General features: G+C 26.5%; 1 protein-coding gene across 4 annotated transcripts in view; it reads left to right on the top strand.

Moving 5' to 3' along the window:
• The window catches only part of LOC114121906 (uncharacterized), a 106804-nt gene that overhangs the window by 38765 nt on the left and 40442 nt on the right, over positions 1 to 27597 (top strand). For 3 of the 4 annotated variants that reach the window (XM_050199102.1, XM_050199104.1, XM_050199105.1), the window contains exons 10-25: positions 6332 to 6388; positions 6911 to 6955; positions 7604 to 7660; positions 9947 to 9973; positions 10716 to 10760; positions 13814 to 13861; positions 14354 to 14392; positions 14939 to 14995; positions 15212 to 15268; positions 15690 to 15734; positions 16804 to 16866; positions 17041 to 17064; positions 17317 to 17373; positions 18091 to 18135; positions 23045 to 23101; positions 23896 to 23940. In XM_050199102.1, the coding sequence (XP_050055059.1) occupies positions 6332 to 6388; positions 6911 to 6955; positions 7604 to 7660; positions 9947 to 9973; positions 10716 to 10760; positions 13814 to 13861; positions 14354 to 14392; positions 14939 to 14995; positions 15212 to 15268; positions 15690 to 15734; positions 16804 to 16866; positions 17041 to 17064; positions 17317 to 17373; positions 18091 to 18135; positions 23045 to 23101; positions 23896 to 23940 (768 nt within the window). The remainder of the gene's footprint in view (positions 1 to 6331; positions 6389 to 6910; positions 6956 to 7603; positions 7661 to 9946; positions 9974 to 10715; positions 10761 to 13813; positions 13862 to 14353; positions 14393 to 14938; positions 14996 to 15211; positions 15269 to 15689; positions 15735 to 16803; positions 16867 to 17040; positions 17065 to 17316; positions 17374 to 18090; positions 18136 to 23044; positions 23102 to 23895; positions 23941 to 27597) is intronic. The other variant, XM_050199103.1, reaches the window with a different exon arrangement.

Genomic DNA, 27597 nt, shown 5'->3' with positions numbered 1-27597 from the left:
GTTATCGTTACGCGATTTCGTAAACATTTAAAAATCAAATGCTCATAACATTTTTCCTATAATGAAATGGGACTCGAGTGTTTTCCATAGCTATTTGAAGGAAAATTTATGGAAATCTTAGAGTTTAATTTTTTAACCTTAAATATAAATACAACATTTTTTATGAATTTTCGACTACAAAGTTACTTGTAAATTATCGTGATTTTGACATATTGCGTAAAAATGTGAGCTTAAAATGTTTATAAAAAAAATTGTGATTAACGATTTTTGGTTTTTTTTTTTTAATTTTCAATAAGAAAAACTTATAAAAAACTTTGTATTAAATTTTCAAGTTTTTTTGGGCTGCCAAAAATTTTTTTATCAACACTTCAAAAATAAATGCTTAGAAAAATCCAAAATTTCAGTTGTCTATAAATAGCTCAAATGATTTAAAATTTAACCATGTATAGATAACGTTAATATAAACATTTGGTGAAAATTTTAAGTATTTATAGTTATTAGTTTTCGAGTTATGACCATAACATAACGATCCACAATAATACTCAGAATATTACTCCGTGTTCTTTCGTGTTTTTCTTTAGAAATAGTTAAATGTTTTTTGCATTTTGAAATTCTACGTATGTATACAAAATGTGAGTATGATCAGGTGTCGTTGTTGAGTTTGATCGCTCAAAGTATTTTTCATTAAGGGCTGTTTTTACATCTTCACGAACGCATTAAATTAAAGATATTTTAATTTATATCTTATCGTCATGTATCGGGCCACACAACACATTATCTCGATATAATAGTTATCCGGCACGTGTCAAGGTCACCCTAGCTTATTTTCATTGAACTATCTGTGTCATTAAAAAAAAATATCTGTATTAATACGGGACAGCGTTATCTTCAATTTAGAACCAACGATGTTTAGGCCACGTGTCATTAATCTCAGTAACATATTTAATTGCATGGCCTATTCTAGTCATTCAAGGCATTTTTTTCTTTTTATTATTATTATTATTATTATTATTATTATTATTATTCAATTGTTCTGCAATTTACGTCATACTATTTTAGCAATACCTACTTTGCCTTATTATGAGCCTGACACCTAAGTCTAATATTCCACCTAAAAGTAGCCCATTGGAAAGTGGCCCCATTCTTCTTAGTGCCGTAAACGGTAGTACATCTAATACCATGCATATGCGGACTAATACAACTTTCTCTAATTGTTACCTTATGAAAGCTATTCTTGAAATACACAATTCGTAGTCGGTACAATTTGAAGAACTCCGTATATGTTTGACCTCTTTAAAAATTAAAAATTTCTGAGCTTAAAAATAAGAACATCGTCATGAATTATCTGCGTTTTAAGTTTGAGTGGCTCAGTTGGAATCAAAGGTAATTCGCGAAATTTCTGAGAGAACTTCTTCCGAATTTAATGTTATAGTATATGGTTTACCTGAGTTGTCTTCGTCTTCAACTAATCAAAGAAACTTTGATGATCGTGCTAAGCTATCTAATGCTTTATCACCTATTAAAATTGATTTACCAACTGATTCCAAATAAATTCGTCTTGAAACAATTATGGCCAGGAAACCTAGACCAATAAAAATTATTTGTAGGTAAGTCTAAGGAAAATGCAGCTCAGCTTATAACCAAATTCAGACAGGCAGTTAGAATCGGGAGTAGTATCCGTGATGGCTTTCGAATAATTCGAGACAAGACTACGTTGGAACGGAAGCTACTTTGTACTGCTCATACTGAACTTGAGAATCGAAATAAATCAGGCGAATCAAATTTAGTGATATCTTATGTTAAAGGTACAGTTACAAAGCTACACTCAAAAAACGGAGTCATTGGTTGGGATCGAGGCCATAGATTTACATAATTCTAATTGCATGTTTCTTTTTTTCAAATTGTATAAACTGTATTAATGCCCACGTATCGTTTGATAATTTTCTTATAGGATTTATTGATTTTATTAAAAAGCATTCTAATTACAATATTTCTGTAAATAATGTAAAATTACATAATTTTCTAAATAATAATAAAAAAATTTATCTTGCAACCCACAATGCACATTACCTACTATAAGTTTTATCTAAAAATATTGTATTAGAATGTTCGTGGAATCCGGACAAAATACATGACGTATTTTATAATTTTACTTATACTTAATTATGATATATTTACACTAACTAAGACTTGGCTCTCCTCAGCCATTGTGAATGCAGAATTAGGTTTTACTGGATTTACAATATTCAGAGCTGTAGAGGATAGAAATGTATGTTCCAGTACTTGGTGGTGGGGTCTTGATATCGGCAATATAGACATTACGCCCCTATTTATTATGTTGTGCTACACTTAACAGTCAGTTGAACAGCTATTTATTAACCTATGTATATCTAAGAAACATATATTATTAAAAGGACATATACCATTATCAGCCTCAATCGAGATTTACACGTCACATGCTGAAACCGTTGATGAATTGTGACAGTCTTATTAGTGTTATATGGGAATTATCTGTGGTGACTTCAATTTACCAAATGCAAATTAGCCTAATAGTTTTTTGTGACTGAAATTATCGGGTATTATTAATGATAAAGTGAAGACATTAAGTGATAGATATCATTTCTTAAACTTCTCTCAAAATAATTCCATTTGAAACCAGGTTGGTTCACTTTTAGATCTTTTATTCACATCTGAAATAGACTAGTCGTTCATTGATACATCATTAGATTCATAAGTTATAACAGATAAGTATCATCCTCCATTAAGTATTACATACTCAATGCCCGAGATTCCACCCCAACTGAATGATCAACATTCATTCTGTAATTTTAACTGTGTACATTTTAACTCGATTAATAACATTCTGAGTACCATTAATTGAGAAAATGAATTAAACAAACTTGGAATTGAATTCGCAGCTAGTCGTCTGTAAGAAATTTTAATAACGCTAATTGAACAATATATACCGGATCACTTATTTCGTCGCTCAACTTTCTCTATATGGGCAACATCCAAATTGAAAAAATTAATTGTTGGTAAAAAAAAATTTCACACAAATAACTATAACAGTCTGGTACTATAAACTATCGATATAAATTTTCTTTGTTACGTGCTCAATTCAAAACTGAGTAAAAGCTGGCTTATACGTCCTATATCTAAGTATGATAAATACTTCTCTCTAGAGTGATCCACATATATTTTGGTCATTTATTAATAACCGTCGAAATACATCAGGTATCCCAAGCATTATCCATTATGGTGATATTATTACATCAGATGTAGGTATTATAAATCTATTTGCACGTATTTTTAAATCCGTTTAATCACCGGAAAATCTTGGAATCAAATCATTTTCATTTTTTCCATCTAAACTTATTATTGCACTAAATGATGTAGACGAAAATTTATTATCCCTTAGAACAACTAAGAGTCGTGGACCTGATGGAATATCAGCTCAATTTTTATTTGGTATCAGGGCACAGTTAAAATCTCTATTACTGTTCTTGTTTCATTTTTCATTAATCAAAGGTATATTTCCATTAGTATGGAAAACTAGTCAGGTTTCACCTATTTATAAATCACTAGACCCAGGTTCCGTAATTAATTATCGTCTAGTTTCTGGTTTACCTCTGAATGGTGAATTATTTGAAAAGATTGTTTATAAATGTATTGAACGTTGATTTAAATTAGTTTTATTAACAAATCAACATAAGTTTTTTAGCGGTCGTTCCACAACTACTAGAGCATTAGAATTTTCTTCATTTATCAGAGATAGCTTCAAGATTATGATTCGATTTTATGTTATACAGGGTGTTGTAAAAGTTAGTCCCGTCGGTTTTTGTTTTCGACGCCCAACGCTCAACGAATATGAAGAAAAAGTGCACTGATAACAATGGCAGATGGTTATATTTTCAGTACGAATGATTAGCCTTGAGGAATGGTTAATGTGTTGTAATTGTTGTGTAGACGTACAGTAGTGTGTGTCAACATAACACAGACTTTTTCCACATTCTGTATTTGCCGATATTTCTAAAGCTTTTGACTGAATAATTTACATAATGTTGTATAATATTCTGGATATTTTAGGTGTAGGTAAACCTCTGTTCTCCTGGTTAAAATCCTATATAACTGGTCGACTACAGTTTGTATCCTTATTTAATCAAAAATCCTCAGAATATTATGTGGACACTTGTCATCACTTTTTTTAACTTTCTAATAAACTCTTTATGTAAATCTATAGATAGTAAATAGATACTTTTTGCAGATGATATGAAATTTTTTAACTGTGTTCAATCTGAGAACGATGCTATTTTATTACAAAAACAGTTGAATAAGTTACTTCATTGGTGTAGTACAGTTGGGTTGAAGTTGGCAATCCATAAATATAAAGTTATATTTTTTTCGAGATTATATAATATGATTATTATTCAGTATGATTATTTTATTAATAACGTGATGCTAAAACGTATAAACCAAGTTGAAGATTTAGGTTTTTTTTTACTCTAACGTTATCTTTTACACCTCATTTTGACTAGGCAAAGCATTGCGATCTTTAGGGTTTATAAGACGACATGAGGAGTCTGTCATGTCTGTAAAGATGTCTATTATTATTACTTCTCTTGTAAGATCAATTGTAGAGTATAGCTCTGTTTTATCGTCACTAAGGACTAAATGAGATATAATTGAAACCGAATGTGTTCAGCATCGCTTCTTGAATATGGTTTCTCGATCTATTGGCATTATTCACAAACTTCATGACTATAAATCCATCTTAACAGCGCTAAATTTATGCACTATGAGTGAAAGGAGAAATATGAATGACATTAAACATTTAAATGATTTAGTTTTTGGGGTAATTTACTCCCCTTGCTTTTTAGCTAGAATAGGTTTAGGTTTTCGCATTTCAAAAACAGCTCGTTCACGAGACGCTTATTACCTTGTTCCAGTGACAAGAAATTGTTTTGATGATGACCCTCTAAGGAGGAGAGCTATGTATTTAGTTAATAGTTAAACAAGTTAAAATTATTTCTAATTTAGATTTTTGTTTCTATTATAGTTAACTTTCTGAAGCCTACTAATGTAATATTGTATAATTAAATTTATAGATACAATGTATAATAATAATTGTTATATATATATGTTATTATGTAGGTATACTTTATTAATATGTATCATATTATAAAAGCCATATGGCGTTTAAAATAAAAATAAATAAATATTAAAAAAATCGATTTTGTCGAAAACTAGTTTTGCGTAAAAATTACCGTTTTTCCGTCTCTTTATTTTGTTTTTCTCGAGTTTTTTTGAAAACTGTTTGATAATTCTTACTTTTGACCATCTCTAATGTACCAAAAATATTCATTTTGCTATCGGAAACTACTACCAAAGTTTGAAATTGAAGCATTATTTTAACTATAGTAAATAAGGGTTTTAAAAATGTTTTTGATAAAGTGGCTCTATAATAATTTTGTAATCTATAATGTGCAAACAAAAATATGTTAACTTATTTATATTATTTTTAATGTGATTTTTATGTTTATTATTTTTTATAAAAATTAAAAATGTATTACACTAATTAATATCATAAATATTTTGATATTTTGAATATTTTTAGACTATAGATTATAGTATAGCTTATTACATTTATATTGAAGGAGAAACTATTTCTTTTAATATTTTTAAAAATATTTAACAACAAGGGGTTAAAAACAAATGATTGATTATATTGTGGAAAAATAAAGGTAATCAATTAAATAACTATGCGTGTTAAAAAAATTGTTAACTATTATTTTGAAAATAATTACCTATATTTAATGGAGAAAAATTAAAGTACAGAATTTTACTCAAGTGGAGAGATTCTGAAATTAAACGGACTAGGTTTTTATATTTGATTAAATATAATTTTCATTTAGTACAAAATGAAAGATTATATTATAATTAAAAACTAAATAACATAATAATACATTGAGTTTGACAATAATATATGATAAATAATAATAAATTTTAGATAACATATTTTTGTTTTGATGACAAAATGATAACAGCTATGGTTTTATCGACTGTGAATTGATAGACCAATTTTTTAGAAATCTATATTTTACATATTCTGCTGATGTATACATATTATTAGTATAATTTGATTATATATCCATTCTTTAAAAAGTTAATAATGATAATTGATATAAAAAAAATGGTTATTTATTAAATTATTTTTTTTTTGTAATTTAATTTTGAGTTTTCTCATAGGCTTGTGCATGAAATGCAAGTACAATATTGCTTTTTAAACTTAACAACTGTAAGTAATAACCAATAAATACTTTCATGTTTCTAGTGTTTCCGATATTTGGTGAAACGTATGATGAATATACAAAGAGAATGGAGGAAAAATGTGAGTTTTAATAATTGTATTATAATTTAAACACAAACAATATGGGTATAGGTATGTATTATGTTCATGATATTATTAATAGGTATTATATACTTTTAGTTTCAATAATTATTCTTTAAATGTTTTTATTTAATCATCTATAATCTACGACTCATAATTATAAACGTGGGTATGTCTTCTTGGCAGGGGAGGCAATACCAAGCTAAAAAGGTCCAGACTCTAATCCTCCCCTCGATTTGTAGGTATAATATAAAATATTGGAGCAGCCGCCTCCCCTGCCTCCCCGTTTGCACGCTTATGCTCATAATTATATAAATATCTAAAATGAAATATCATAATAGTTTTGTTGTGCTACATAACTTTTGCATTAATACTAATTACTAATGACGAGCGCACATAAAAATGTAAGAAAGTTATTCGTTGAAATTCATATTTTTATAAACAAATATCCAATTAAAATTATTTATTTTATTTAATCCTAAAATATTTTAATAGTACCTATGGTATTAAATTATTATTTAGTGCTTATTCCAATGCAACGAGAATCTTTTATTTTGTACCAAATTTGTAAGTAATTTTAATTTTAATATCACTTATTCAAAGCATAATGTAATATAATATTTTACTAATATACTATACAATTTAATATCATAATACAATCTTATATATAATTTATTTATTGAACCAATTGTGCAGGTAGAGTTATTTAGGTATTACTTCCCTTGGTCCATATCATTTATTGATTTGTTTCAAATGGTATTTGTACCCAGATCATTATAAGCGGTCTAGATCTAGAATCAACTGATAAATTCAAATCGACTTTTACTTCAATCAATTTTTACTTTGCTTTTATTCCTGATTCCATTATGACAGTCCATTAGTAATACCATTCAAATATCTCTCATATGGTGATTGGAGAGTTTTGTGTGTATTGTATATTGTATTTTATTGTGTTATTCTTTTATTTTTATTGTCCTATTTTGTGTAAGTTGACGTCAGCAGCGCCATCCTATAGTTAATCTATTATCCAACTACCTATATATAGATCATTGAAGGTATATATTACATTTGTGAGAGTATCTTCTAACATTTGCTTTATTAATTGTTGAATATCTCTTATCAATAAAAATGTTTAAATATTATTCAAAATCAGATCATTTTTAGTACCTAAAATGGTATGAAAACTATTAATAACAATTGTGTATCTTTCTGCAGATTATCCGATTCCTTGGGTAGAATATAAACAATTCAACAAAACTATGGACTTTTTAGGTAATTTAAAAGTTTTATAAAACTGAAACTCTTCAAGTCTAAACCAGCAGTTCTCAAACTATGAGACGTGCCTCTTTTTGGAGGCGTAATCACTCGACCAGGGAGGCGCGAGCCGTGTTATTTTGTTAAAACAATAAAAATATTTGTATATTTAAATACTGTAAATTTGTTATTTATTTATTCATGGGAGGCACAATTCATTTTTTTTATTTTTAGTTTAGCGTAAACTAAAAAAGTTTGGGAACCGCTGGTCTAAACCATATTAAGTAGGAACATCATGGCCGGTTTCAAAAGGAGGGAGACCGGTTCACCGGTGGGAAATTGCTCGGGGACGGCACACTTAAAAGGTGGCATCAGATAAAATAAGCAAAAAATTAATTTTTTCTTTGTAAAAAGGAAGATTTATTTAAAAACTGATTATACATTTTAATATTATTTTTTTTAATTCATATATATCTTAATTTTTTTCTACCTATATTTTTTCACTTTAAATGAAGAAAAATTAATGTTATTAACTAAGTAAAATTAAGACGACTTAGTGTAATTACATGGTCTTCATAGTCATTGCTATATTAACGGTAACGTATAAACGATCATTTTCAACTCAACGCCGTATAAAAACATATTTAAGGTCAACAATATCTTAAGAGAGACTAAACGCACTCGCAATATTAAATGTTTGAAACAGACATTAAAAACACAAATTAAATATGAAAACATTATAGATAATTTTGCTGATATTTAATCAAGAAAAAATTTTTAAAATAAACAATAAATATTATTATACCTACTACTGTACTATTATAATTATTGTATTATATATAAAATAACTTGCTATGAGGATTAAATTTGGTCTATAGTTTTGTTTTATGATGTAGAAGACGTGGAAGTATTTTCCAAAATGCATGCCCTAACGGTATTAAAAAGAGTGAAAACAAAAAATAATTTTTTTGGTCAGATTTTTTTTTAAAACAGCATACAGCATACCTACATATTTTATAATAATCATAATATTTGTATTGTAATTTTAAGACAGAGTTAATCTAACAGCATTATTTACTTTGTCGAGGACATCGCCGTGGGATCAGCTAATATTGCATACATAGGCGTAATTTCATTAAAAAACTGAGGGTGCTTAAGCTCTGTATTTAATAGGTTTATTGAGCAAAAATTTGTATACAAATGAATACAATAAGTATTAAAATATACAGGTACAAAATTTTAAGTTTATATAAGATTTATTCACCTATCTTTTTCAAATAGATTTGAACTCGACAAAATGTGAATATTGTCAACTGTCGAGTTATATTGTTTTCATTTATATTTCATTACAGAAATATTCTTTAATAGCCAAATGTCTGGTGACAAGACGTTTTTTAAAAAAAAAAAGTTTTTGATACATAAACAAGAACATTATTTGAGGGTATATTTGTAAAATTGGGGGTTCTAATACCTCCTAAAGCCCCCCTCTATTTGCGCCTATGATTGCATACTATATAATTGTATATTATTCATTATCATTTGTATTATATTAGATTCTAATCTATCTAGGTATAAAATATACCTATATAAAATATCTAGGTATACAATATTTAAATTATAAATTAGTGTTTTTTTATTGTATGGTATTCCTACAGTTAAAAAGGTATAAATCATGTTAAAATTGCTAAAAAATAACTGCAAATTTAATTGTCAATGAGAAAATTAAACATAAAAATGCATTTATTTTATAGGCTAAGCTGAAAAAAATTAGCCACCACTACTATGATATACAAAAAAATAATTTATTGAAAATGGGTGCCATGTCATGTTATGCTCAGAAGCACAAAATGAAATGGCGGCGAAATGGAAGCTAATCTATATTTCGATACTAAAAACATTCATAATCACAGATATCGCCATATCGGTGTATGTTATAATATTTTCAAAAACCATTTAATTACATAAATTGATAAAACTCAGTGTTCCCAACACATTGCACTTTATATTGTATGAATAAGACATACTTTTATTATGCAGTTTATTATGCTAACTCTTATGGTAAGAGTATACTTAGTACTCTGAAAATTGGTGTACCTACATACACATAGTCATGCACATATATAACTGATTTCAATGATATGTATTCAGTTATTCGTGTCTCCTGAACATTTTCATTTTTGTAACATACACTGATTTCTGTGATAGGTATTCTAAATATACTTTATATACAAATATAAAATGAATACACATAATATAAGATACATAAATATATAATATTATAGTAATATTTATATATTTTTCTAGGAAAAAGCAATATATTTCCAGCTTTAGGTAAGAACTTAAGAAACAAAAGTTATAAAATATATTTTTCTTTTAGTGTATAAGTTACTAATGTGTGACTAATTATTTTTAAAACAGTAATCAACAAGTATCCACCAATAGAACGATACTATTTGTTTTCTTTTATAGTTTATACCTATATAATGTACTTCTTGGAAACATATGATATTATTTATTATTATTATTATTATTATTGCTTGGCATAATAGTACTGTACATATTCTTTATAGAAAATAAAAAAGGAAAAAAAATCATACAAGATGTAATTTAAAGACTTATGAAAACCATTTTAATTCTATTTAATTTTTAATAGGGCTAGGTTAACTTTTATGTTATTTAATTTATCATTATAAAATATAAATAAATGTATTATTTACTTAAATAACCTATACAAAATAAATTAAAATTTTAAATATATTTCAAATGGTTAATTAAACCTATTATTTTTTTAAAATTTTTATTGAAAGTTAATGTTTTAATATCAAGAATATCTATTCCTTCTTTTTTACAAGCGGAACAAATTTTAATCTTAATCAAAATTTTTTAAAATATTGTAAAGTTGGTTGTCTCCAGGTACTTTTTGATATTAGTAAATAAGTTAGGTTAACCTAACCACTATTATCTAACTGTATTTTACAATGAAAATTGTTGTATTTTACAAAAAATGGAAATTTATTTTTTAAACGAATGTGAAAAATATTAAATGGTATTGCTATTTTTATGAATTTTTCAGGCTTGGAGAAGTTTCCCCAAGAAATATTTGACTATTTAAAAAGCCGTAAGTACCTAAAATCATATATTATATTAAATTAAATTTAACTATACTTTTAAATCATTTAAAATTTAATGAATTGGTTTAAAAAATGCTATGTAATAAAAGGAAAATGTCAAGAAAATGTAATTTTAATAATGAAAAAATAAAAGAACGTTTATTTTTACATACAAAATATTCAAATGATTATGCAATATGATTTTCTTTTTTAATGGTGTTTGGTCATTGAGGCAAACAAAGTTCTCTCTATCTACCAATATCTTCCACCGTCTTTCTAATGTAATCGTGACCTCTCAGTGGTCTCTTACCAACTGGATTCTTCTTAATTTTTATTCTGACTTTGACTCTATTCTCCACCAATCGTATCCTGCTCACTTCTACCGCCTTTTAAATTTAATTTGTGATATTCAGCCTTTGGAATAATTCTTCAAGTTCATGATTACGAGTATGTCTGTCCTCCATTCTCTTGTGTGAGTTTCAACGCAAAGGTCATAAATTTTCCGTAGAATTCTCCTCTTAAATACTTTCAGTCTTGTTTCTTCTGCTTTCCTAAGTGGCCATGTTTCTGAGTCATATGTCACTATAGTTCGTATCAGTGTTATGTTCATCACACAGTTTTTTCCAAGACCAAAAAAACATTTATTGACTTTTTGTAGTCTATACTTCTAGTACAACTTATTTTCATTTTAAGGTCATTGTCCTATGTTAGTAGGTGTACTATGTACTTAAAATGAGTAACTCTTAATTATAAGCCACTCAAAATTCATAAATTTTCCTAGTTGATATTATCTGCCCTGGTGATTTATCATCATGTACTTCATTTTTTGATTGTTTATAACTAGTCATACCTTCCCTGCCATCGTCACGAGTTTCTTGCACATTCTTTCTATTGATTTTTTAGCATCTCATATTATTTATAAATGTATAAGCTGCGATATTTATAAGCGAGTTTCTCAATACTTTTTCTTTGTTAATATTTGTATTTTTAACTATCTTCTTTAATATTAAGATAAACAATATTGTCTTAGGCACATTTCAAATGCTATCTTTATCATAATTTTGGTTTTTACAGTTTGGCCTCAATTAAATTTATTAGTTTGCTAGTATAATAGAACTTTTTCCATATGTCAAAAAGGCCTTTTTGGAACAGAACTGTGGGCTTTTTTGAAATAACAAATAGTACACATACTCTTTTATTGAATTCCCGAAATTGTTCTAAGACCTGTCTTACGTTGAAGATTTGATTCGTTATTGACCTGTTAGATCTGATACCATCTTGGTAGTCTCCTTGAATCTCCTAGAATCAGCTATTGACTTAATCCTCTGCAATGTATAATATGAAAATACTTTGTGGGCCACTTTCAGCAAGACTATTGCTCTATAATTATTACATATTTGTGGATTATCTATCTTTTTCAATGAATTGGGCATATAACTGTAACATTCCATCTTCCGGTATTTCTTCTTTTTTCCTGATATAGGCTATTAATGATTAATCTGTACATTATTCGTTCTTGGTTTTTATGTAAAATTTTCATAATTTCACCTAGCATATCGTCCTCTCCTGTTAATTCATTGTTCTTCAGTCACCTTATTTATACCTAAACTTTTTGTTTCGAAAGTGCTTCATATACATTTGGGTTAGGTTCTATACTTATCCATCTAAAGGTGTTTATAAGGTCGTTACAGTTGAGGAACTATTCAAAATATACCTTTGACACGGTCCCGCGTAATAGCCATTTGAATCCTTCGCTTCATTTCTACTTTTTTATATTTTATTTTATTAGAGGTATAGATTTCTGAATTTCTTTTATTGGTTTAGTGCTCTAAGACTTTCCGATAAACCAAGATTTTGCATTCCTTATTTTACCTAGGACCGCAATTGACGTTTCTTTTATTGCATCTTGTATCTTCTCCATAGTATGTTTATAGAACTTGTACTATCTATATTCATATCTCTACTGCGTTTATAAATTTACCTAACCTAATTAACCTAATCCTGTTCTTTATTCTTGAAATTGATGGTGTCATATCTGCTAACTATTGTTAGTTTTATGATAACCCTCTTCTTAAGTTTAACTTAAATTTTCACCCTAACCACTCATAGTCTGACTCTCATATAGTTTAACGTCTGTTATGAAATTTTTTTGTTGACCAATACATTATAAATTTGATTTGTAAACTTTCCATTCAGTGACTTTTGTGTTCTTTTATGGATTTCTTTATGGGAAAACATTGTACTTTTAGTTATTTAGCATCTACTTATTACTAAGTCTATTACGCTAAAGCCGTTATTATTGATTATTTCATGCAAACTATGGTAGCCAATGGTTGGTTTAAATATTATTTCTTTTCTAATCTTTGCATTTAGATATCTTAAAATTAAAAATACTCCAGTGTTACGTATTCTATCTAATACGTTTTTTAATTCACTTTAGAAGCTGTCTTTTTTTATCCAAGAGTTTTACTTCCGTAGGAACATGAACACTAATTAATTTAATATTAAATCAATGTGATTTTATTGTTAACATTGGCATTTTTGGATTGATTGATTTGAATTCTATTATAGCTAGTACTGGAGACTTGTGGACTGTAAAACCAGTGCTGAATTGTTGTTGATCATCACACTTTCCATGGAAAATAGTAGGATAATTTATTTTTAGGGATCCTGTTACCTAATTTCTTAAATATACACGATTTTGAGTCTATGGTCTATACCTAACTATTTTTCACGTTATAGTATGCTTCTCTCCAGTATTGAATAATGTGCAAAAGTTCCATGTACCCAAAGATATTTCCGATTTCCAGATTCCATTTTTTTTTAGCTCTATTATTTCGAGTCATTTCTTTTGGTTCTTGAACAGTACTTTTTTAAAAAACTGGACTGTTAACCCATCTCTAAAGCATTAATTTGGAAGGCCAGATTACTCTAACCAACCTACTTTAGAGTAGAGGAAATTGAACAAACTAATTAAAGTCAGTTTGGTTCAGAGCTCGGGGCCCATAGTTCACAATACCCGTAAAAATTTCAACTAATTTCATATTTTTTTTTCTTATAGAATTTCCTGAACCATTTGAAAGTCAAGAAAGTTTTGATAAAAGGATATGTACGTATTTATTTAATTTACATAATATTTATGTTTTTTTTTTTGTAATATTTAGTTAGTTAAATCCTATATTATTGAACCAGAGTTAAAAACGTACTAGGTAGCGCTTATATTAGTTTTGTTTCATAACGAAATAAATAATACTCGGGAAAAACACAGTTATCGAATTGTTCCACTATTTATGACTCAAGAATATAGTAATATCCAATTTGTAGCAACTAAAATATTGAACTATTAAATTCTGGTATACTCGTTGGGTATTTAAGTTTATTGGGTTCATGTTTAAATTAATGTGTTACTATTATATATATTATAAAAGTATAATATAAGTAAGTTAATGTGATGAGTTTAAGTAAATTAGATATAATTAATGATACAAAAAGTTTGTATCAATGTTTTTTTTTTATGATAAAATAATTTATTTAAGCTTTTGTTTATATAATATATATATATTATTATATCGATGCATTATATATGTTTATATATTTAAAGTTGTCAATAAAGTATACGATCGTATTTTTTCAAAAAGAAGTAAGTTAATAATATTTATTGGGTACCTATGTAACATATTTCTTATTCTTGTATTCTATTTATGCTTATAATAATTAATAAATATAAAATATAATTAATAGAATAATCAAAAATTATCAATTTCTGTTTGAAAATAAGTTATCGTTTGTTTGTATGAAGAGGATCAATTGATCCTGGATCATTGATTTCTTATCATTAAGTTAAGGCATGTAAATAGTAGATACTGTTGCGTCCCGACCGATCGATATATATATATATATTAACGTACGAAATGAATACGTCGTGGTGTTCAAGTATAATTTAAATGTTTATTAAAATAAAGATTTGCACGAATACAGTATTATAAGCTTAATATATAAAATATTGTGTGAGTGGTGTTACGACCTGCCGCTGAGTGTCAGCGATATCCCTAACCACCTGCAACCGTCTGTTACAAGGTAACCGTCTGCCAAGCTCTTGGTCTCCCTTATATTAGTCTTATTATTGGTCATGGCTTAAATACTGAATATATAAATAATTTTAAAGTGGTAAAATGTAATTTTTCAGTATATCCAAAAATGTCAGAAACGTTTTTGGAATACATGGAACGAATTGAAAATATTTGTAAGTATTTTTAACTTAGGTAATGAAAATGTTTTTACGCGACCACTCAAATGATTTTAATAGTGAATAGAAAATAACTTTAAATAAGTTCTTAGTTAAATATTAATATTCAAATAATATAATTTTAAAAAAAGTTCTTAAAATAATTGATAAATACGTAGTAATTTTTTTTTGTTTGACAAAAGTAATAGACTAATGGTAAATTTAATTTTTCAGTTTTCCCAAAACAATCTGAGATAAAAGATTATATTTATAATGAATACAAAATAAAATGTAAGTTATTTAAATTAATGTGATAATCCTGTGTTAAAATCCATGAACGATAAGCGAATTACCGGTGACTAATATGATTTTATTGGCTATTTTGCATCATAATCGTAAAACTTTTAGCTGCATTTTTTAAAATTAATGTAGTCACATATTATTTAATGTGGAGTTTATTAAATCATAATAATATAAATCATAAATGTAAATTTTTATAAAATGAGTAATATCTTTAAAATAATAATTTAAATACTAAGTGGATTAAACGGCTAGGAGCAGTTTATGAATCCATTGTTACTGGCCGGTTTATGGAGAAATACGATTACGTTTCGTGTCACGGAATATAATGAATCATTAATTATTAAAACTATATAATTATATAAATAGGTAATTAATTACTATTTAATCATTTATTAATCTCTCATTTTAGTTTTAACACAAATATCTAAAACTTCTTTTAAGAATTATAAAAAATGTAAGTGAAAAACTATAATAATTGTGTATTTGTGTATTCTAGAAAGTAGTGAATAACCTTGTGTATCTTTTATTATGTTTAATGAATTTTCAGTACCTACTGTCTAGTCTATTTTCCAGTAGAGTTTTAGTCATGAATTCAGAATTGAGTTGAATTGATATTTTGTTCTAATTCCATATAATTTGGCGCCCAGATAAGTTACCAAGTATTGTTACTGAATGTGCTTCAAAGAGTGTAGTTGTAAATTACTAGTGTCATAAGGAACCTTATAGAAACTAGGTATAGTAGTTGATTTATATATTTATTGATTTATTTGAATATTATTAATCACTAAGACATTAAGCTATTCTGTAATGTTTAATTTAAATTATATTTTTAAATACTTTTTAGACATCTCATATCATCAATAAACGTCTCATTTTTAATAATAGATTCCGACAACTTCGATTTCTCCTTAATACAAAAATCTCCGAAACAAAATATTAAACTATTAAATCCTTCTAAACCCTGTGGGGCTAAGCCAAATTCTCTAACATAAATTGTAGGTATTCAAACTTTCCAGTCAAAGTATCTCTGCAAATCTCTAATCATATTATTCCAAATTACACTGTTCATACTGATCCGTCTATCTCTCTTGTCTCCAAAGTCATCAGCACTCCTGAGTCCTTATACAAGATCCAAAACTCACATCCAAAGCCATCGCAATCCATTCGTGAAGTAACTGGCTACCTTCTACAACCCACGTGACCCCGAGGAACATCTGAAACGTAAGTGGTGTCGAAGCCACAAGCCACGCCGAAGTGGCTTCATTGGATGCTCTCTTCATTCCAGTATACATTATAAAGCCACTAATACCTTACAACACTTTAAAAATAAAATCAAAGTATTTTTTTAACTACACACAAAAAAAAAAATGCATGCATATTGTTGTAAAATCAATACATTCATTGCTCCGTTAAAATTTTAAAGCTGATATATTAACTTTGTCACTTCAATGAATTATTTCAAAATCTAACAATTAATAGGAAAAATAAATTATAATATTGTATATCATAAGCATTTTTTTTAGATTATCCAGAATTCAATTTAGATTATAGTGAAATTAGACGTTCAACAAACAACGATAATATAAGTAAGTTTTTCAAATCTAAAATCACCTCAAATAATATTAGTGTTTAGTATTATTGAATTTAAACTGATCTAAATCACTGTTGTTTCTATAATAATATATGTACCTATTTATTTAAAAAAATGTATTATGACCATTTGATTTATTGTTTTAAATATTTTATGTATTTATATTTAGTAGTTACAATATCGTTGTCAACAAGTAAGTTGTTATCTTTGGTATTTAGTGTATTTGTACTATACGAATAATATACCTACAATTATAATACATATAATATGAATACTATCTGGATAAAATTAAAATTGTTCTGTGAAAATATTATTTAGTTTCGGTAAGCCAGTAGCCTAATGTATTCTTGGATATATAATCAGTGAAATAAATTAGTAAACTTTTAACTAAAACTTAAAAAGAATATAACATGCAATACATAATGCGACATTTATAAATTTTTAGGAATGCCAATCGTATTTGAAACTTTTCCACACTACAAACAAAGAATGTTTATGCTTGGTAATTAATTATTTAATATAATATAATTTCTATTTATATCAAAATCGTTTAAATATTTCTGCTTGATGTTTTCATTAAGCTTATTTAAAGCTGGAAGCTAACTAATTGGTTTTAATTCATAATGTACAACGTTATCTATGAACAAGATATTATCTATTCTAACAAGTTAAAAACAAAAAGTAATTGGTACATTTTGTAGGTACTGAAAAAATCTTAATATTTCGTATTATTTAAAATTACCGAGTGTCCACTCCACTAGATTTATTAGGTATCTAATAATTTATGTTTTATATTTCGAAATAGAAGATAAATTTCTTATCAATTAATTTTTATCGATATCTTATATTTTTTGTAATGTAAGTCACGGCTATTATTAATGAAAATAGTCAATAGGTATCTACTTAATTTATTATTAATTTAGTATAAAAGTAAAACTTCACATTTAAACAAACGAAATTTTAATTTTAAATGTTAAGCTAAAAATAATTAACTTTTAACTTCTAACTAATTAAAGTTAGAAATTTATTAATAGAATAAATTAGAATTAGTCTAGTTAGAAACCCAGGAACTAATTTATACTCTAATTCAATTAGTTTTAATATTATTATAAGAGATCCTAACTTAACTTTAACTATACCTAGTTGAAAAAGTGTATAGAATAATGGAATTAACTTACTTTTCCATTAAACTTAATTAACTAATTGTCTATTTTTCAAGCACTCAATGGATTAGACGAAGAAGAATTCAACGATTTAAAAAGAAGTACATATTATCATTAATATAGTTTTATTTTTGAATTATCAAACATTTACAATGTAATTTAGTGTGCTGTGTTAGATAACTATTTTATTTTTTTATAAATGGACGCCAGTCTAGTTAACTGTACTTTGATTCCAACGTGCTATAATAATGAGGTGTTATGAATGCTATTTTTTTTCTTAAATGGTTGTATACAATCAGCACATTATTTGATTGAACGATCAGTACATTTTTGTTAATTTTGAATTTGTTTATACAAATACTTGAAAAAAAGAGTCACTTGGTAAAATGACATAAAGTGACATATTTTTACTTTTAAATCACTGTACATTTTTCTTTTTATGACGAAGAAATCGTAAGCATACTGCTAACCATTAACATACTTACAAGTAGATTATGGGGATTTAGATGTAAGGAGTGGTAGCAACGATATAGACAGGTGGCTGTTAGTTCTACCGTTACATATAGAGATCGAAATGGGTAATATGGTTTATAAAATACTTAGAAGATTCTGTAATTATACAGAATTTTTGACCGGAATGTTTTGGATATTTTTTAGTTAGATTCCTTTTTGGTAGAACTTCACATTTGGATGCCCCATACATCTATATATGGGCTTGATATGGAGCTTGTAAATATTTAATTTAGTTTGCATGATACTTGGTAAATTTAGATAATTAAAGATTTAACGGTACACAAAATTGCTCTAAATCTAGAAGAGTAAATCAATAATGTTTGATAATAAACTAATTGTACAAAATTTAAATTTAAATATTTAAAATATATTTTTTAAATTTATTATCTATACATTATCTCACATTTTATCCTAATACAATATACACTCAAAGTCACAAATATGCGGCTCTAAAAAATACAAGCGACGATTAAATATTGAAACTATTCGATGTTAGTCGTTCAATAATTATTATTATCGTGATTCACGAGTTACAGTTATCATAAAATTTATTCAAGATGTTATAAATAGTATAAGTCCTATAATAGATTATGATTATAGTTTGTAGATTTGGTTGACATGCCGTTTTATAAACAATAATTGGACAGGTTATTTAAATTTACAGACAGGTTTTAATTTATTAGTAGTGATCCCATAAATATATTATAAGAGGATGAAATTGGTTCATCATCAGCATAATCTGCAATGAGGGAGTAATTAAAAATTGAGTAAATATTTAAAAAAATATAAACTATTATTGCTCATTGAAGTTTACCAGCTTTTTGCTTATATTGAAACTATATTGATAATATAAACCCGAATTATATAAGTATGTTCAGTAAAATAAAATTTAATTACTAAAAAACACAAAGTAGGATCTATTTTATTTTAGAAAGTAGACTGGACTATACGTAATTAAAAGCTTGGTACATGTTCAATGTTATTTTCTTTTAAGATATTTTGCTATTTTATATGCGAGTCAATATGTATGATGTGTGATTGAGTGCTTTCTGTGCAAACCATAATGAATTTCTATTAATATTTGAAATTTTTAAATAATAATTGAATGTATATTTTGTTTAATTAATACTTATTCAAACATTTTTAAGATTTGAGGTAAGAGAATTATTGGTCTGCTTGTGTGATGTTGATTCAGTCATTTTTTTTTTTTTTTTTGGCTTGTTTATAAGAATAACTGTAGCATATTTCTAATAAGATGGGGAATAAGATAAGTAAAGAGATATATTGATTATGTGTGTTAGTAGCATACAAGTTTTTTTTAGGTTTCTGGTAATTTTAGAGATAATACATTCATAACTGGTATTGTTATTAATAGATACTTGTATTAATTGATGAATTTCGTAAACAGGGAAAAATGGATGTGGCCGCTTGAACACGAGACAAATTTATATTGATAAATTCTTTTACTTTTACATAATTTATATCTATGACAATGTATAACAATTTAATTATACAGTAGAATATTATTATAAAATATTATAGTTTATAAACATACATTTCATTTAAATGTTTGTATAAATTAAAAATTTTGCTAAAAATATATTAATTAAAAATTTAATTGTTACTCTACAGAAATATTTCGGGCTATCCTTTTTTCAAATGACAAAATTCCAATTTTTCATAATTTTTAACGATTTTTTAAATCCTCTTATCAACATCAAAATTATATTTTTATTTTTTAGAGAAAATGCTTCCTGCTGCTAATTGGCTATTATAAAGGTCTCTATACTCTGTTCAGATTGAGATCGTACCTCGGCCGCCACCAGTTTTCATCACCGATGGTTAGACTCTTCCCCCAAGTATAGTGAGACAATAATTCTAATAAAGCTCGTGACGCTAGAGCTCCGGAACGAAACCGCGCCCATGCTCACAAATAAGCTGTTGAGGTACGATCTCATTCTGAACAGATTATACCTGCTTGGACTTTTTAAAGACATGTTCTTAAAGACCACAAACTTGATAATTATGATGATTATTATTGATCTTCATGTTTAGTCTTCTGTTGACAGCTTTAGAGCGATTGTTGACTCCGTTTTTTTTTATTAAAAGTTCTATTATACATACTCCAAGTATTAAACGAAAATGAAGATAATCTACAACTTCTTCCGTTTCCATTAATTCGTCCAACTTAAATATCTTCAAACTTATCTAGTAATGGTTGTAATTCATCTGGTAAGTGTTTCAACAACAATTCAATGGTCAAATCAATATTATTAATTTAGATTGATGTCATTGCTGCAACCATTTTCACTAAGTTTGAAAAATCAGCATTATTTCAATAATATGATACATAATTTTTTATTAAAATTTTTGGAAAAATAATGAAGACAACCATACATTTCAGTATTGGGATATTCAGTTAATTATTTATCCAGCGCCACGGTCGTAGCGCGAGCTAAGTAAAAAAAATAAAAGCGGTGGCACGACAGTGTATATTATCTCGAAGCAGGAGTTTCCCATTAAAACCATGTAAATTTCGGTGTTTTTTGTCAGATGAGATAATTAATTATCTACTGAATCAATTTATACCTAGTAAATTGCAAAACATGAGGGAAATTATGCAGATGATCCTTTTGTAAAAATCATAAAAATCGTACAGTTAGAAATTAAGTTATTAAAGGAAACGTGAAACATTTTTAATGAAAAATTATATTGAAATCTGGAATCGCGGCGGCCGCTTCTCGCGTTGTCGTGCCGACCGGCCAAATATAAAAAAAATAAAAATAAATAAAATAAAGAAAGATGAAAAAGACGTGTATATAATAATTCTAGAAAAAAAAACTAAAACAATTATAGTCATTATAGATATTATAATATTATTTAGATAAAATTAAAGATAAAAATATAGATACATTATCATTATTATTATTTGCATTTGCAATGATGATAAAAATTAGTGATATCACAAAAAAAACCCTTCGTAAACTTCGTGTAAAAATGGCTAAGTAAAAAAAATATTAGATCTTTAAGCACTATAAAGATGTGATATCATGAATTAATGCTAAGTATATTGAATTTAAGTAAACGTATTTTGTTTCAATAATTTATTTACTTGGCGAGGAATTATTTCTTAAAAGAAACAAAGTGTGATGAATAATATAATAAAATGGCGAAGAACTATTACAATATAACTTATTATTATTTAAAACATATTATTATTAATATTTATATACTATTCTAAATAATTCCTCGCAAAGTAAATAAATTATTGAAACAAAATACGTTTACTTAAATTCAATATACTTAGCATTAATTCATGATATCACATCTTTATAGTGCTTAAAGATCTAATATTTTTTTTACTTAGCCATTTTTACACGAAGTTTACGAAGGGTTTTTTTTGTGATTATACTCGTATTTTAATATTGCGTGTTCAAAATCACAAGATATTAAAGTCGGCTTTAATCCAGGCTTTAATTGATTTAAATGGTTATTTTTTTAAATAAATGAGTGAAAGTTTTTTCTTGTATGTTGGGTAATAAAATGTATATAAATGGGTATACACTGCACACTTCCCAAAACTTAAGCAAGTATCACAAAAACAGCTGAAGAAATTTTAAATTTTCCATTATAGTACCAAACTTTTGAATTTTATAAAATATTTAAGTTATGGTTTTTTTCAAAAATTAAAATATGCTTCACGCCTGGTTCATAATCGTCTAGTAAAAATGGTTCAGCCGTACCTGCTAATGTGGAGTAAACTTTTAAGGAATCAGATATATCTAAGATTAATAAGTCTTGTGGTGCATTTGGTGATGCTTGAATTCCATTTCGTTTTCATCTTACTACTTTTCTTAATAATAGACTTGATGATATTGCACCATAAAATAAAATGGTTATGGTAATGGAATAATAATAATAATAAACTTTATCGATTTCGATATGTAAAAGTAAAAATTGAATAAATATAATTTTGTTCTCAGCTCCTCGCGCCCAAATGTACGCGCACCCAAACAGCCACATCCATTTGTCCTAGATCGGTAATTAAAGATTTTGTGTGATGTAGTTTTCGAATTCGAATCTTCAATTGTGAATTAAGAGACGATATGGTTGTAAGATTCATTACTAAGCATTGTCTGTTTTTAAGTGATTGGCAAAATAAAATTTGATTTGAATTTGTAATCACGTTTACAAATTTGATATAAAAATGATTATTCCGTTATTTTAAAAATTTACGTTATGGAAACCCTATAAACATATTTCATACCAAATATAGATGTTGTTATCATTAATATCACATATGACATAATTATTACTTTGATTGGTACCTACGCTATATTAGTAGATACCGGATCAATTCGTTAGAACGAAAATTTAGTCCAAAATAAATGAACTTATTATTTATTTAATTATATTATAATATTTTGTATACAAACGAACAAACGCTTTTAATATTTTTAAATACGGAATAAATCAAGGTTCAATTTCAAATTTTAGCTTACATTGAACAATGTGAAACGTATATGAATTATGTAATCAGGATGCAGGAATTAGGTAAGTTATTCTATCTATGTATGATGAGTAGGTATTTGCTTTATCAAAAAATATTAACATTCCTCAGAATTTTACTTAAACAAAAATATTAAAATGCTCCAACGAGTGATTCCATCAGTTTATACAGTCTTCATTTCTTTACCCTATTTGTTTTTTGACATTAAAATTTATTATAGAATAGAGTAACGGTTTTCAAACTGTGGTACGCAGAATGCCGCGTGATGGTAGAACGGAAAATAAAAAACAAATATTTGATTCTGATCTCATTGAAAATTTATTAGGTATCTATTTAATACATATCTTATTTAAAAAAAAAAAAAATTATAAATAAAAACAATTATATTGAAGTATTTTATTACCTTATTGTCTAAAATAAATGTATTTAACTAAATACCTAACCTTGGATCGTTCTATTTTTATTTATTAGTGGTACGCGACTAATTAATAAGATACCTAAGTGGCTAAGTGGTATCTACGCAAAAAAAAAGTTTAAAAACCGCTGGAATAGACATTTCTGTTATCAATTATAATATCATTGGTTATATTTTAACCATCACTCACTATAAGGTTTTAATTTCTAAAATTAATTTAATAACTTAATTAAAAATAAACAAATTAGTACGAATTACGTTTAAAGAGATGTACATAATTTGTAACATATTACTATTATTGTATTTTATTTATATTTATATTGTTAGCAGTAGTTTTAATGTTTGGTTATTGTTTGAAATTCAAGCAAAATACAATACTCAATTTATTTAGTAAACATAAATTATTATTTATAATAATTTTAGAAATAAAACCAATGGATTTTAAGTATGCTTTACAGCTTAAAATAAGTAAGTTGGTGATTACTATTATTTAACTTCAATAATTAAACTATCGTAACTATTGTGATTGTTTTCGTAGTAGGTAATATACTTTATTCGAGGTCCGTCACTCCAGCATCCCAAGTTAGGTTAGGTTTTCATACAAAAATTTCACAAGATTATGTAATCATTATTTAACGAAATGTCACCATGGAAACTTTTTTTTGTAACTTACAAGGAAGTTCGGTATTCCATACTTTAATTAAGGATTTGGAGTGACCTTACCCCAGCACTCTGTAACCCTCAAAATAATTTGATTGATAGGACATTTTCACAAAATGTTAAAACCTTTTTTGTAACTAAATTAAATCCAATATTCCAGGATAGGTACCGGGCTTAACTTTAATTAATTAAGAATTTTTTAAGTGACATAAACATCGTAATATATACATACATGTGTAGACATAATTATTATACTATGTGTAAAATATGTTTTTCAATATTTATATTAATTTAGATAGTTTTTACATATAAGTTTTTATTTTTAAAAATTTAAATAGTATTAATATTTATATTATAATATTATACCTAATATATTTATAATTCACCAAAATTTTGTTAATTTTTGTTAAAGTAATAATCATCGATTTTAAGATAGTTAATATACGTATTGATAGTCATGATAAAATAAATTATTATTTTGTCTTAGCGACTTATCCTGTAGAAAATTATGTGTCAACATGACAACTGATGATAGTTTATAATGTACGTAGTAATAGTCATTAATAGGTAGGTACCTATGTTTTCAATGTTTTTAATTATTTTTCCACGCAGCACACACATGTAAATATTTTACTTTTCTTACACTGTAATATTTTTTTATCATATTTATGACTTTGTATGATTTAAGTATAAAAACATTTAAATGCCATACCCCATAATAAAATGTATATTTTATACATTATATTATACTATATTACATTATTATTATAATATATTAATTATTATACATTATATTTTATATATTTTACATATTTTATACTTGTTTTGGGAAGAACTTCCCAAAACAAGTCTTCCAACTCTAGCGCCGCGGCCTTATGATCGTATGTGGATGATTAAACGCTATTACTATATACCTACTGGCATCAAATAAAAAGCCTAATACCTATAAGTTTAGCCAATGATTTTGTATACAAAGCTACCTCAGCCAAATGTTAATGAAAAATCAAAATAAATTAATGTAGGTTGGTCTAAATAAATTTCAAAATAATGTGAAAATAGCAAGTGAAAAAAGACATTTTGAAGAATATCGAGGTGCTTGGGTAACGTCTCGCTGTCGGTAAACGGAGAGTTTGTACTATCTATTGTTTGAGTTGTATATCACGGACACTTTGAACGGTGAAAATAAATTGGTAAACTTCAATCGTGGACGTTTTGTACGGTATAAATAAACCAGGAAATATATTTTAAAAGATGAGATAAAATTAAATAAAATCAAAACTTTAAATTGCTAATCATGATCGCGATCAGTATAAGACATGTGTTTAGTGTCGCAGTATTAAAAGTATTACATAATATAAAGTATTAACCTCTTCATTCTAAAATAATATAAAATGAATAAAAACCAAAAAACTAAACTAAAATTAAACAATTTTAAAAATGGGTTTTAATATACCATTTTAAGAAAAAAACAAATCCAATATTTAATGGAAGTGTTCAAAAGTGACGTGTACGGGAAAAGTTACTACAAATAATACAAACTTTATGAACCGGTGAGTTATAAGTCATAAATCATTTTTGCAATTGGATGAATGTGCTAGTCATTTAAATAAAAACATAAGTAAAAATACCGACATACACAAAACAGAATTCACGAAGCCTGTGTACAGCACGAAAATAAAATAATAACAAATATACAATTACTTGAAATAATTTGCTATACTTTTAATTTTTTAATTTATTATGTATATATTATGATTTATGACTTAAAATTGATATATAGTGAATGTTTTAAAAATGCAATTGCCTGTACATAACACGAATTGACGAATTTATCACTATAAATATTATTATTATTATTATTGTTTTTATTTGATAACTACTTGTGTTTTGTTATAACAAATTATGTTTAACATATTTTCAGGTCTCGATATTTTTTTTAACTGAAATAGTACAAACTGTCCGCCATGTATATTTTATTACTTTCTGAAATAGTACAAACTGTCCGCGGTTTTCATTTTTTGTGGGTGACCGTACAAAGTATCCTACAACCCTCGCTGTCAGCCAGCATACTTAAAATGGTCTTCACGGAATTTAAATTTAGTCAGGAATCTCGAATATTGAATTATATTTTAGTTACAAAATGGTTTGAAAATTTTGTGAAAATTTTAAATCAATCAAATCATTTTGAAGGTTACAGGATGCTAGAGTGACGTCATGTTAACATTCGGAATTAAAGTATGGAATTCTGAACTTCCTTGTAAATTACAAAATAAGTTTTCGTGATTACATTTCGTTATACAATGATTAAAAATCTTGTGAAATTCCGGTAACTTAAGGTAATATATACAAGAAATTCCTTGTTATAAAAATCTAAAAAAATGTAAAGTATTGTTATAAATGTACCTACTTATGTACACTACTACACTTAAAAGTGTCCAACATCAAAATTTATATACATTCATTATCGAAAGAAAAAATCGGATTTTACATGCTTTATAAATGGCTCTATCTAAAATACAGGTATTTGTTGGTATTGATCATTCTTAGGGTTGAGGGCTTCTAGTATTTCCATATTTTTTTAGAAAGATCATAGAAAAATTTTAGTGATCAACCAATGTGTTTTATTACACCAGAAAATCAAATTTAAAATTGTTTTTAAAATTTAAAATTTGCATATAAATGCATACTTGGGTATGTTAAAAAATTAAGAACATATTGGCAATTTTCAAAATAAGTTCTTAAATTAGCTTAGACAAAAAAGAAAATTGGTAAATTTTCTATTTAAAAATCATATTTTCTTTATCGGTTAGGTAATTTACTATCTGACCGATAAAACTGAAATGCGTACACATAAATGGATAATTGGTCACATTCGTTGGGGCTTAACATGTTTTTCTTATCCACGTTAACACATATTTTATTATATATAAATTAATTATTATATATTATTCAATTGTTTGATGTGGCTTGATTACATTTTGAGGGGCCTTAAGCCCCCCCCCCCCAATATCCCCCCCAATAACGTATAGGAAGTGAACTTTAGTTGTTCGTCATATTTTGACGCATACCTACTCGTATTATCATTGCGATCACTGCATGAAATATTTTCGTCACATAATAATTTTGTTTAACAATAATTGTTTGTAACATTTGTTACACATTTTTTTAGCAACTTTTTTTTTTCATTTTCAAATATGCTAAAGGAAAAACAATCATTGGCTTTTTGTTCAAAAAGTTATGTGTCGGAATTTAGTAGTTTTCTATATAAGTATTAAAGTTAGACAAAATAATAAAATAAAATAAATTTTTTAAAGCAAATTTCTTGGTTTTTAAGTGCATAAATGCATGCATATTTTAGATTTTTAAGTACTGGAAGTTTTCAACACTAATCATTATTAATCCATCATATTGTATAATTTATTAAAAGATTTTCATAATATTTTTGAAAACAAATTTCAAAACAAT

This window comes from Aphis gossypii, chromosome 2, assembly GCF_020184175.1.
Source record: "Aphis gossypii isolate Hap1 chromosome 2, ASM2018417v2, whole genome shotgun sequence".
In the NCBI taxonomy this organism is placed as follows: Eukaryota; Metazoa; Arthropoda; class Insecta; order Hemiptera; family Aphididae; genus Aphis; species Aphis gossypii.
The sequence above is the reverse complement of the archived record's forward strand: the minus strand, read 5'-3'. Positions and strand labels throughout refer to the sequence as shown.